Source organism: Solea solea, chromosome 16 (genome assembly GCF_958295425.1).
Source record: "Solea solea chromosome 16, fSolSol10.1, whole genome shotgun sequence".
Classification (NCBI taxonomy): Eukaryota; Metazoa; Chordata; class Actinopteri; order Pleuronectiformes; family Soleidae; genus Solea; species Solea solea.
Genome location: NC_081149.1, coordinates 18,174,513 through 18,188,300, shown reverse-complemented (window position 1 = coordinate 18,188,300; position 13,788 = coordinate 18,174,513). Strand labels below are relative to the sequence as shown.

Sequence of the window (13,788 nt, the reverse complement as noted above, 5' to 3'; positions counted from 1 at the left end):
CCTCATAAGCACAAATCAGGTTACAGTGCCAGGCTCCCTCAGTGCACTATTGATTTCCTATGATTCCCCACCCATCGCACGTCATCCCATCCCCCATTGTACTCCGTTTTGTCATAGTCAGACAGTGTCTCTCTGTTTATTTGTTACGTTGGGGAAAAAAATCCCTGCTTTTTAGCAAATTAGTACATTTATTTTCTTTTCCTTTGGTGAGATGGAGGCACATGGTACGCTGAGGCGACCCCTAAGGGGAGAAGCCACAAGATGATGAAGAATAGATGTATTTTTTTTCCAGCTTCAAACATGCATGCACATGCAAAAGAATGCAAACAAAATCAATCGATATTCAAGCTGTGAAACAATGATTATACTATATTACAATCTAAAGTAGTTGGTATGCTGCTTATATAAAAACATACAAACCTTAAAGGTACAGTATGCAAAATTTTAGCAACATTTGCCAGTGAATATCCCTCATCTCACCCTTCCAACTAACTATGTGGCCTTCAGTTAGCGTCAAAGCTCAAAAGGTCCAAAATGGCGGCCTCTGTAGAGCTGACATAACGCTGACTAGTATAAAGGTATAATCTTTTTTTTTTCTCTGTCAAATGGAAACAATTTAACCTCAATTCTACACACTGGACCTTTAATATTTAAAGGGCATTGTTCACAGCAGACGTTTTGACTTGTTCAAACAGAAAGAAACACATGAACAATGGCTCAGTTCAGCTCATTTAAGTAAGGACAGTGTGACAGTGAGTCAGCATGCACCCAGAAACCGTGCAAGCTAAATGGAACTCAGCCATCATTAGTTGGAGTCTGTCAAAATGGCTGCCACGAGAAAGGCCGACACAGGTAAACAGACATAGCCGACACAATGAACATGTTTTAAGCCAATAATTACAATACCAGTATCAAAGTTAACGTTAAAATAGAGTGGTGTGAACAGGTCGAGCAAAGTCAACTAAGGACTTTTCACAGTAGGCAGATTTAGTCCTAATGAGATAATTTGCTCTCTCATCATCCTCCTCTTTCTCACATGTACTTCAGACATTGAAATAGCGAAATTAGATAGACAGTGTAGAGTGAGCGATAAGGAGAATTTAATTATTGTTATTTCATTTTTATGCTGCATTTTCTACTAAACAGTATTTTCCTCCAAGTACCACCAGAGGAATTTCATGTACCACAGTTTGAGAACCATGGGTGTACTAGACAATCGAATTAAGGATGGCTAAGTTCCATGTAGCTTCTTGCGTTTCAGGGAGAATTCTGACTCCCTCTGTCCTGACCTAGAGGAACTGATGTAATCAGGAATACGTGTGGTTTTCACGTTAAAAAGTGCTGTTAATAAAAAAAGAAAAGGAAAGGCTTATTGACTTTCTAACTAGCAGGTCATTAACAGATTAAAGTGAGAACAAATTAGACAAATGGCACAAGAGGAAAAACCCAGTGAGGGGAAACAGATGATGAAACCGGCTAAATGCTGAGCTAAGCTGATATACTGAGGCCTCTGTGGATGGGAGGAGGAGGATTAACGTTTGCTTTATGATGGCTGCTGGAGACCACGGCTGATGTGACAGAGAAACACCGAGAGCTGGCGGAGGTGGAGCTAAGTCAGTAACGTAATAGCTCCACTATAATGTCCACTTTTGTTGTTTGTGTCCCTATTCATAGCGTGTTTTCATTTGGAAATATCCAGTGAGTGTCACGCTCACACCACTCACTTGTTCCAAAGCTTGTCACGTTGTCTCTTCATGTGTTTGTAAATTAGAGCTGTGTTCTTGCTTTGTTTAACTTATTGCTTATTCTATTCCCATTTTGTGTTTGTATTTTTATATGCATAGTATTATTATTTTAATATCACCAGTCACAACTTTTTGCTGTTGTAACAAGTTAATTTCTCCAGTGTGGAGGTCAATAAAGATCCTTAAAACTTATCAGCTGTAAGGATTACAGGAGTATGAGCAGCATAACTCAAGGTCATACGTTAGAGCCTAAGGAAGAAATTATTACATTTAATGGTGATTGGGCTCTGGATTCAGAAATAAACAAAACAAAAAAAAATCTACTATTACAGAGTGTAATGGTAGTTCAGAACAGTTTATTTGGCATGAACACACAGGCAGGAATGATGAGCAGAATGTTTATTTGTAGTTTTTGTTAGGTCTCTCAAGCTTGCAGCCCGTGGGCCACATGCGGCTCGCCACTTAATAACAACAAATGAGCTATTTTGGTATGGTTTTTTTTTAATTAATAGATTCATTTTGCATCATAATCATATTAATTTTGTGAACTACCTATCGTTCCATATCAAAACAAACACTTTTATTTTGGAAATCTGAGAAATACAATCACAGAAATCGTTACTGTGATATCATGATGGAATATGGTGATATCATTACACCTACCTGTACTGTACTGTTGCTTAATATTTTTTTATTTTTTTTTAAATTAGGAGGTTTTTTTCAGTTCACTAGCCCCTGACTGACCAGACTAGATGTTGTCCAAATATAACTGTGAACAACCTTAGGGGAGGTTTGTGCTCTCTGACTGCAACTACAATGTGTTGTGAGTTCAAACTGAAAGCATGTGTTCAATACTTACTTAATGCACATAGTATTACATTTAAATGTAGCGTCCTATTGTTATGTAAGGGTGTGAAATCTAAATATTTTTGTCCACTCAGCAGGACATAAGTACTTTCTGAACTATAAGAGAGACACTGTGTTTACTCTCACTTTACTGATAAAAGTTGCTTTATTATAATATATACATATATCGCTTTGTAGGCAGTCTGACTAATGAACTGTTTTGTGTTTCCCTAAATTATATCACAAGATTACAGTGGTTAAAGTGTTAAAAGGTCCAGTTTGTACATTTAAGGTGACATAAATTGAAGATAAAGTGTGCAATCCGTCTCCCTTAAAGGTATGCTTGAGTAAAAGTAAAAGCATCTGACCAGAAAATGACTTTGGTAGAAGATGAAGTCACTTTTTTATAATATTGCTTCAGTAAAAGTCTTGGTCAGAGTTGGTCAGACTCTTCTTCTTCTGATTTTATTACGAGTAACAAAGAGGAAATGTAGTGGAGTTAAAGTTGTTGAAATGTAAATAACAAAGTACATATATGTTAATTTTGTACTTACGTACAGTAGCAAAGTATTTGTGCCTTGTTACATTACAACACTGTGTACAATTACAATTACCTGATTGTATATGGTGTTGTTTAAACAAATATTTTGAGTTTTGACGCTATCTGAAGGCTACAGGTTCTCCTGCAACACTTTTGGAGGGTGAGGAATATGCAACTTCCCCAATAAATGATGCTAAATTGTACACAGTGTATATTTAAAGGACAGTCTCAGTAGACTAAATAGACTCAAATGAACCTCATGTATGCCACAGGCCTAAACATGCATGAGTCACATGGCAGATGAAGCTGCCTCTGGGTTCAGACAGAGCACCATGACTACAGATGAGGTGTGTGATGTGCTGTGATGAGGGTGTGGAGGCCCGGTACCACTCACCTCCTCCGCCTGCTTCCTCAGCGCTTTCTCCCGCTCGTACTGAGTGATGAGCTGCTCGTTATCCTCCTTGAGCAGCTCCAGCTCCACTTCGTGCTCCTGGTTCTCCGTCAGCACCGCGTCCAGGTTCTCCAGGACGTTCACCACCAGCGGCATCAGCTCCTTCACCACCTCCTCGTCGTAGCTGCGGATGAGCCGCTCGAACTCCCGGTAGATGCTGTTGGCCAGGCCCGACACCCGCTCCGACATGACGGTGCCGGAGCCATAGTCGTCCTGGTAGACCACCTCGTCTATCTGTAGCTCCATCATGGTGACAGCTGGAGCTGGAGTCTCTCTTCCAGATGAGAAGACAGCGTTCACACACGTTTTTTTATTTATTTATTATTATTTATTTATTTTAGGCCTTGAATGCGAGACTGTCTCAGGTTTAGATCCGCAAAGGAAACAGGGACATGAAACCACTATTTTGATGTTTTACACAAATAAAGAGAACTCTTTATCCCTGTAGCATTTTGTGCGTGTAACCTTGAGCCCAGAGCGGAAAATATTGGCTCTGATACTTGGATGTAAAGAGGGCCCCCTCCTCTTCCTCCTCTTCTTCCTCCTCCTCCTCCACCAGCAGCCCGTTGTATCGCCTCTACACACGCAGCGCGGCTACTTCTCTCCTCCCGAACAGAGCAGCACCTGGTCCGGGGAGCTGTGGGTGAGGAGTGGGCCCGCCTGTGGATCGGCCCTGGCTGAGTCCATGCCTCCTCCTCCGTCGATGATGATGTTGCACCTGCCTCTCACTCAGAGGCAGCAGCAGCCGCGCACCCCGGCCATTAATGACAGGGAGATAAATACGTGAATAAATAGGGAAATAGGAAAATAATCCACCGCTTCAAGGTCTCCGCCGACGCCTAATCGGCTTCTATGATATCGTTTCTTCCATATTTTGTGCTCCACGCTGCCGCTGCTGTTAGCCGGGCTCGACCGTTGATGGTGATGTTTCCCTGTGGGAGAGGCTCTCTCTCTCTCTCACTCCCTCGCTCTCTCTCTCTCGCTCCCTCTCTCTCTCTCGCTGAGCCAGCTGACAGACACCCCCACTCTCCCTCGCTGACGTCACACCGTCTGCATTGAGCGAGCGGACACACTGCGTCAAGTCAGACATGCAACATGAGGAAGTCGCGGCTAGATCTCAAAATAAAACATTTTTAAAAGATCATATTCAATTAATGGTAAATAATGTTAGATGACAGCCCTTTAACTACTTTTAAAATGGATAAAACAGTATTTATTCCATTTTGATTGATCACTATTTCCACAGCCAGCTATATTATTTATAATAACTATATTTAGTTGTAATGTAACCAAGTACAAATGCTTGTTAATGTAAAATTCAAATATCTGTACTTTACTTTGTAATTTATATTTCTAGCAACTTTTACTTTAACTCCGATACATTTCCTTTAACTAGCTTTGTTAATCTTTACTACAAAATAAAATCAAAAGAAGAAGAGTTTGTATTTATATAGAGATTTCTAGTCTTGATGAGCTGCTTTACACCACAGTTTTGCCATTCACTCGTTCACACTCTGCAACAAAGAGTTAAGTGTCTTGCTCAAGGACACATATAGACTAGCAGAGCCAGGAATTCAACCTACAGCCTTCCAGTTGAAAGACAACTTGCCCTACTGCTGATGTGCTTCACAAAAATGAAACAGAAAAAGAAAATTATTTTAAAAACAAGGCAATAAAATTAAGTAAAGCCGTGAAACATTGAATTAAAATGTTATTGTAAGATTAAAGAGGGGAAACCCAGGTAAAGTTAAAATAAGATAAATTAGACATGACTGCAATAATCCCACGATGGGGAAATTCATGTTCGTTTAGTTTTTATTTTGAAGGATAAAACCGGAAATTGTAGTTTTTTAAAATTGTCCCTTGCCTGAAGTCTGCAGGAATGGTGGGCGCTACTGTTCAGTAATAATGACGAGGCACTCTTAAACAAATAATATAAACAACCGCAGTTTGATCAGACTCTGGTAAGATCATTTGTGAAATAGAAAACAACAAACACAACAAAAACTAAAATATTTATTATTAATTGTTTATGGATTACGGTTGTTATTTGGATATCTTAAAAGGTCCAGTGTGTAAATTATATAACTTTAATTTTATTTATTTATTAAATTGGCTGAAAATTGAATATTTTATTATTATTATTATTATTATTATTATTATTATTTTTTAATAATAAAAAATAAGCTAACAATCACATGATTGTTTTCAAATGTTGTTTTTCATTACCCCAGAAGGAGCCTTATATATTTATAGTAAGAGCCAGATCAGCTTTATGTAGGCCACCATTTTGGACCACCATGTTTTACAATAGCCCACAATGAACAAACTTAACAGTTTTGAGTTTTGATGCTAAAAACATAAGAGAAAAAAAATAATAAGAAAGAGCCGCTCAAATAATCACCAGCAACAAACACATATTTCAGAATTTGAAGATAAAACTGCAGCAAAAGTCTGATTTCGTCTGAATTGTTTTTTTTACACTATAGATAATAAAGCTTTGCGTAAAAAGGGTTAGTTGTAGGTTAACTTCTAATAACAACAGACCCTCGATCGAGATGAGGAGGAATTCAGCCTCTGATTGTCGACTTTGTTCAGATTCAAGGAACAACTGCTTTTCTTCTGCAGTAGACATGGACTGGGGCCTTTGTTATGCTCCTGTGTTACATTTCATAATTTCATCAACAGACAGGAATTTTTGCATTACAAGACCAATGCACTAACATAAGAGGGACACGTGGCTACTGCACTACCTCTGAATTAAGAGAATAGCATGGGAATGAAGTCTAAATAAAATGAAGAATGAAGTAAAAACATTTTTCAGGTGAGACAGTTCAAGGTTGGGCTACTGTTTGCCATGGATACAATTACAAAAACAGGTCAATGAAGCATTACAAATGCACAGTTTTAACACTTCAATTACCAGTTTTTGTCTTCGTGGTTTGCTGCAGCCTGGCCATGGGTCCACGCAAATATGTCCAGGAGGACAGACTATGCAAACTCATGTTTTATCTCCTGTTTAACTGACAGACATATTTTAATTATTAAATAACAAAGATACAGTGTTGAACTGCATATTAGACCAACTAGTATCAGTGTACAACCTCCTTTGTCCTAGCTTTAGTCAATATGCGACAGCTAAATAGGAGCAATATTACACTTACACCAGCTTACTGTTTGGTGGTCCCTGCATGATTCCAACAAGCAGAGCGAGGTACACCAGTGTGGCTACAACAGACATTTTAAGTTAAATTAATCTGGCAAATATGTTTTCTTAACATTATAAAATATTATTATAGTTTGATAGAAAAAAATAATCTGAAAAATAACTAAAATGACACATTAAGTGGCCTCAGATGACATGAGAGTTTGAGGGGTTCACACGGTTACCCATAGTCTTGCCAGATGCCACAGTGACGCAATCAATCAATCAACCAAAACACCATGAGATCAACTTTGAGTTTTATGACATCATATAACATATAATAGCCTTTTCAAGCTTACAGATTCCAGTTGTGTCTGCCATCTCAGCTTAGTTTCATTGCATACTTGCATGTGGTACCTTTATTTCAAGGAATATTTATCAATACGTAAAGTATACGGTGGCGTGGCCTAGTTGTATTTCCGGACTGCCTGGTGTCAAGAAACTCTTTAACTGCTGCTTGAAAGAGGAAATAAAGCAATGATTCTAGTTTGAAGTTCTCCATGGTATAAAGTGGTAATTTCTTTCCTGAAAAAAAAGAACACCCAACAACTAATAACTTGCAGTGTGTGCTGCCAAAGGGCAAATGAGAACAAAGGCATTGGTGTGAAATGTTTCAAGAATTAACTACAAATCTGAATCCCACATGACATGGTAAGAACGTGACATCTACACTGGTCCAGAAAAAACATTTAACAAGATATGCAATGTATTTCAATAAAAAACAACAAAACTACTTAAATTACAACCATTCAAAGTTGTAATCATTGTATGACAAACATTCAGGGTAATGTAAATTGAACAGTATAGGAAAGTAAACAAAAAAATAAACACAAGCTAAATGCAAAACAACGGTTTTATTGCAATACACAGGATTTCTTTCTTCCGCTGTGCTCATTGCCTGCCAGGCACATCAACACACTAGGGACAGGCTGGCACCATGAATGTGCGTCATGAAGTGAGTGAAAAGGTGATTATCAATGAGCCCACCTAGACTCAGGTAGGCCACGTGCTTGTCCAGAGTTCACTGTCTTCAGCCGTTTTAATTTAAAACATTAACAGAGGCCTACCCCATGCAAACAAGAGGCATGTTCTCAAATAAAGCAAGCAATGAGGACAAATCACAAAGTACCTGCACACAATACATTCGCGTTATAATCAAAAAGGAATTTCTTTTAAAAACGGACAGAGAAGCATCTATGAGTAAATGATTGTATTTGTCTTTGAAAGTCAAAATAACAGCATTTCCCTCAGAACAAAGTTTGTGCTCTGACAGCAAGTCATTAATTTGGACATATGTTGAAATAAGCGATAAGGCAACAAAGAATGCTTAGATGATATATAAGGCTTACTAAGTCATAACTGCCACACAAAAGGTTTAATGTCATCCAGTAAGGAAGTGGCAGCATGTAAAAAGGTGGCACTTTCTGAAACATTTCACATATTACACTGGTGACAGACAGCTTCACCCCTCCTGTCTGAAAAAGTTAAGACTTTCAAACTAATTCAGGCAAGTGTCTGTGATGAAAATTGTGCAAGGATTTTGAGTCACATCAGATCGTTTGAATCAACAATCATTTAAAGCTTCTTCTGATGCGTCAACCTTTTTTGAGATGCTAAAATATCAACGAAAAAACACAGTACAGTTACACATGCTGAAACACAAAAATGGTACAATTGTAACTGCAATATTGAGATTGGACAGAGTTATAGTCAAGTTGTCTGTTGATTTACCAGTAGGTGATTGTATAATTGCAGGATTTAGTGAAGAACAATATGCTTTGGAGAAAGAGCAAGGAAACAGACACGCGATCAAAAAGTGCAAGACGTTGACAACATGTTTGAATGGGCACCTGAAGCGAACATGAGACCTGATCTGTGTTAAGAAGAACAGGTGAAATAAACGCAAGGAGAGGCATAATGGAATGAGAAAAGAGCAACAGAGGATCAGACAAAGAAGTGTATGGACACTAACAGGGAGGAGCAGCGTGTTCAGCTGATCAGTAGAATACCACGCTGGATTTTCCTCCAGGTGGGTTGAGGACCCTGTTGTGAGAGCGAGGCCTAGGTCCCAGGTGAGGCTCGAGGTTCTTCAGTAAAGTCTCATCAGCAGGTGATGAGGAGGAAGAAGTGGGTTTAGGATCCGACACAGCAACAGGCTCTTCTTTAGCTGGCACGGCAGCTGGAGGGGCAACCTCTTCCTTCACCTCAGGCTGCCTGACCTTGGGTTCACATGCTTGAGGAGAGAAAAAACAGTCTTAAAGATCTGTCAATAAAAACAGCCCCTAAAGTATTTAATCATTACCAATAATAATAATAATAATAACAACAACAATATAATAATGATCACATTTTACCTGGTAATTCAGGTTCAGGTCCCACACTTAGATTGTCCTGTGATTGGGGAAAAAAAACAACACAAAATGTGTCTCAAATGTTTATTACTGCATTTAGGTGAAAGTAGCTTTGTCTGGACAAATTCTAACATGTGTTACTGGTTAACCTCAACATACACAATATGCCCTCTGTAAATGATCAAAGCAGCCATAGCTATTACATGACAATTATCCATGCTGGGAGTGGAGCGGCTGAGTTAGCAGCATTGAAATATTCCAATGATGAAAATAAAAGAAAATGGAAATGTTTTCAGCATATACTATAATTTATGTGAAAATGTTTCCGCTTATTAGCATGTTCTTAAAAAAAAACAACGGGTGAACAAATCAAAAAGGATAATGTGTGTGTAATGTTTCATAGTCATAATATTAACAGGCTTTTAAAAAGTCCAAAATAAAATTATATGTAGCTGTAAAAAGCAGAAAAGCAACTTTAATGCAAACCTCAAGAAAATAAACTCAATTTTGTATAATAATATACTATGCAGTACATTAGCATGTTTTTTCTGTGTTATTAAAAGCTGCAAACTACTATAAACAGCTGTATGAAATACCAACACTAACACATTGAGAAAAATGAGTTACCGAATTGTGAAACTGAGTGGTTCTCTTTTGAAAGCTTTTTTTCTCAATACTCTAGATGCACAAACACTATTAAACTGTGTATTTGTGGGGAAATTATTTTAAATACTCACTAAATAAAGAGTCACAGGATAAAATAAACAACATCAAGCAAAAATAAAATATATAGAAGTATGGCCTACCTTTGGCTTATTTGGGTGGCTTCTTTTTGGACTTTGCTCTGGTGCACTACCAAATCCAAGGCTACTTGTTCCACCTGGTGGTACAGGTCTCTGAGGTTGAGCAGCGGGTTCGGGCTGCCCAAATATTCCACTACTCTTCCCACCTACATGAAGCAACATCAAGGTATGTTACATTTTGCAAACACAGGCCATTTTTCAACAGTAGACTCAACTTGCTTGACTAAATGGGATACAAACAAAACCTGAAGGCGGATTGCATTCAGGCAGAGAGAAGAGTGAAAGTGTTTGTATTGGAAATGTCACATCAGTGTCACATTTCTACACCCTGGACATTGACATATGGTTGAACCGGTTTGCGACAGCATATCCGCTAGCCCTGACATGCTGGTCTGACCTGGAGGATTGGAGCGTCTTGGCATGTTCTGAGGCTCCTCTGGTGGAGAAAAAAGTTTAGAGGCCATTTTGTTGGGTCTTCTTGATGCTGCAGCATCATCTTCGTAGCCACCAAACAAGTTACTGGATCCACCTCCAGGAGGCCGCAAAACCCTACAAGATATGAGACAACTTTTAAGTATTATCAAGAATTAACCACCACATTATGTGAAGTGTCAAACAGGTGTACTTGCAGAATAATATCACTAAATGATAACAGATTGCATGTAATGTGGCCATGCAGGGTTTTTTTTGCAGTGGGGGGAGGGGGCGGGCAGAAGCTTCACTGTCACAAGGACCGCAGCAAGAAACCGGCTGTATGCAGGATGACACTGCACAAACTGCATGGTTGTTCTAAAACGTATTGATCGTATTGATTAAATTATTTCGTGCATATTCCAATATTTGGGTCATTATTTGTCTGGCCATGGAGTGTGTTTGTTGTCTTCATTTTATGCTTTTATGTCTTATTCTAATAATTTTATTCCTATCTCTTTGTAGAGCTTTGGAGTTTAAGATCAATTAATTGTCTATCTAGCCATCTATTTATCTATAGTAACAAAAGGACGAGTACATACTGATATAAGGTTTAGAACAAACACACTGATAAGACATGCCATTGTCTAATAGTTTGAACTTATATGTGTGAACTCTGTAACAAGTGATTGCTGTTTAGATAATATAAGGTTTATTATTACAATGAGCAGGATTCTATCATTTTGATTCTTTCACTCAGGAGCATAAACCTTTTATCATTATAGTGAATATATAGTTACATTTGTTTATTTGGCAGAGACAATGTACATGAATAAATGTACTAGAGTTATTTTCCATCTGCAGTCCCTGGACAGAAATTAAAAACAGCAAGGTAAAAAATAAGATACAAATGACAACTAAGATACACAAAACATTGGTGACAATTACTAAATAATTATAAATATTAATCATTATGGACTGACTTGAAACAGTTATATCGTGAAAATGTTATGGACATAGTTGCCAGATAACAATTTTAAAAACTGTCAAATAGAACAGTGGACACTACTGTTTTCATGCCACATTTATCAAATTGCTGGCACATAAAACACGGGTTAACCTGACTGCAACTACGCAATTTAACTTAAGTCGACGCAAACAAATAGCAGGTTATGTGATTATATGCCCGGGAACGGCGCCATACGACTTAAACTCTTAATGTCATACTTTAAGGCGTAATTAGAAACCACAACATGCACATACAGGACGATTTAGCGTAGCCGACACAAGAACCTAGCCAGAAAGAGGAACCTTGACCACACTTGACTCGAACAATGCGGCTACAACGCCGTTTTTGGCGAGTACAAAGAAGCGCAGTCTGAAAAGGACTTCCGCAGGCGCAGCAGACAACGCCTGCCCTGTTAGCTTAAAGGCTATTTCTTAAGTTTGCTAGCAGAACAGGCGTTATCGGCTAACTCGAGTTGAGTGTCCTGACAGACAGTCCGCGTAGTTAAAACATTACAAAGAGCAAAGTTTAAAAAGATTACGTGGAAGAAAGCGTGGTACAAAAATCTCCCCACATATGTCATGTAGTGTTAGCTCACATTGAGACGTTAGCAGACGGAGAGACTGCGTACAGCTCAAAATACAACACTGTTGTCCACATACGAGACACATAACCAAGCTACACCTCGTTTATTGTTCACCTGGAACTCGGCTTGGAGGCACTATCCAACCCTTGGAACGTGTTCGTCGAAGTCATAGTGGTTTTTGTTTTGAGCCTTCAAGTTTCCGAAGACCACTTCGTCAGATTGCCAACTGTACGGCCAGTGGATTCTTGCTGCTGCTGCCTGCGCCTGCTCAGCTGCGCCGTCACCGTGTAAAAGGAATCTTGCCCCGCCCTCTGACACACGTGAATATAACTGGTCCTCCGTCGAGTGCTGAGGTGCGTTCGTTTCACAACACTTAGCATCCCTCCGGTGAAAAAAAACAAACTACAACGTAAGGCATTGCATGGTTCACGTCACATTTCCAACTGCAAATCAGACACAATTATCTGTCACGATCATAATCAAGTCACAATGAAGTCACAGTGGCGTTTAAAGGCATATGGAAGGGCAGGGGCGAACATTAAAAAGGCGTTGCCACTAGTAATTTGCCTCGTTCTATCACATCTGCCTTGTAACTAACGCAAAGATGGGCATTTTATATAAATCACTGATTTCCTGGGGGACACATGAGCTTCAAGTCTGGTAAGGAAAATGGGAAAACAAAGTCACAATCAACAGTAGGGATGGGCGATATAATAAAACTATATTATGATATATCATGGTGATATAGCAATAACATTCGTGACATTTTACATAATTTAAAAATGAAGGTGTTTGTTCTGAAGCGTAACAATTCACTACAGAAAACACATTTAGGAAAATTAGCCAAATTAATCCATAAGTATCATAAACAAACATTTTTAGTAGCCACCATTTCGTGGGCCACATGAAATAGTCTCGAGTTTGAGACCTCTGCTCTAAGGACACCCTTTGGGACACTGTCATGTAGGAATTACATAGGGAATTTCATAACTGCACCCTTTTTGATTGGAAAGCCTCCCATTGGAAAGGAAGTTGCAAGAGAATCTTATAGAGCACTGCATCTAGAAGGACACTCCTTTACAAACAATGCATTTGTTTTTCCTTACATTCTGCTGTGGAAACTACAAATTAATGGCAGCCAGTAGGGCGCTTGTGTTTTTACCACTCTAGAGTATGTTCGTGGGTACCTTGTGATTCAATAAAGTGTTTAATGCCATTACCGCACCAGTCCCTTTAAACGGGTACATACGTCATGGTTATCTACTTATCCGGTGTGTGTACAATTGTCACATGTGGTGTGTTTGACCGGTTGATAAGTCAGAGACACCAACTAAAATAAAGCTCATATTTAGTCTGAATAAAAGGCTTTGTGCCATACTTTTATATGTGCTTTCTAAACCGACCTCTAAAGTAATTTGCGGCCAGTCGTACATGTCAAAGTCTGATTCCGGTTAGCCGGGTGTTTTCGGCGTACGCCACGATGAATTCAAGCACAGTCCCGCCTGTTGATTTGCTGATCGAAACGTCAATTTCCTTATGGGCGGAATTAATATATGGGTCGTTTAAAACTTACGTAGAAGCGGTCTAATTTCTTTGAAAGGACACTTCTTTACTGAACGAAAAGTTAAATGACGGAAGACTGAATGAAAAAAATAATTTTAAAAATAAATGTATACGGCATGACAGGAAGAAAATGGCAATTGGTTCTCCTTTGGGCCTCTTCCGCCAGCAATTGGCGGAGTCCTCCGTCAACTAAACATTAATGATCCTCCTCTTGTATTTCTGACCAATCAGAAGCTTTGTTTTGAGCCAAAGTGGGCGTGTCAAAGCGCGTGGACAATCG

At 38.9% G+C, this 13,788-nt stretch overlaps 2 protein-coding genes across 16 annotated transcripts in view; both read right to left on the bottom strand.

Annotated features, from left to right (window-relative positions):
• mapk8ip3 (mitogen-activated protein kinase 8 interacting protein 3) overlaps positions 1 to 4,568 on the bottom strand; it is a 46,608-nt gene extending 42,040 nt beyond the window's left edge. For 12 of the 15 annotated variants that reach the window (XM_058652938.1, XM_058652943.1, XM_058652942.1 and 9 more), the window contains exon 1: positions 3,527 to 4,567. In XM_058652938.1, coding sequence (XP_058508921.1) covers positions 3,527 to 3,832 — 306 coding nt within the window. In that variant the 5' untranslated portion in view covers positions 3,833 to 4,567. Of the gene's footprint in view, positions 1 to 3,526 lie in introns of all 15 variants that reach the window. The other 3 variants (XM_058652948.1, XM_058652950.1, XM_058652954.1) reach the window with 1 other exon arrangement.
• A 3,055-nt stretch (positions 4,569 to 7,623) lies between these two features.
• On the bottom strand, positions 7,624 to 12,244 carry jpt2 (Jupiter microtubule associated homolog 2). The gene is made up of 5 exons (XM_058652766.1): positions 12,060 to 12,244; positions 10,340 to 10,491; positions 9,946 to 10,088; positions 9,143 to 9,179; positions 7,624 to 9,021 (listed from the first exon to the last, which is right to left on the bottom strand). The coding sequence occupies exons 1-5, from the start codon at positions 12,113 to 12,115 to the stop codon at positions 8,786 to 8,788; spliced, it is 624 nt and encodes a 207-aa protein (XP_058508749.1). The 5' UTR covers positions 12,116 to 12,244; the 3' UTR covers positions 7,624 to 8,785.
• Positions 12,245 to 13,788: the final 1,544 nt, after the last annotated feature.

Coding starts and splice junctions, on each gene's coding strand:
- jpt2 (XM_058652766.1), bottom strand. CDS start 12,115: ATGACTTCGACGAACACGTTCCAAGGGTTGGATAGTGCCTCCAAGCCG. Junction 9,180..9,945: donor GCCACCCAAATAAGCCAAAG/GTAGGCCATACT, acceptor CCCCAATCACAG/GACAATCTAAGTGTGGGACC. Junction 9,022..9,142: donor ACCTGAACCTGAATTACCAG/GTAAAATGTGAT, acceptor TCTCTCCTCAAG/CATGTGAACCCAAGGTCAGG.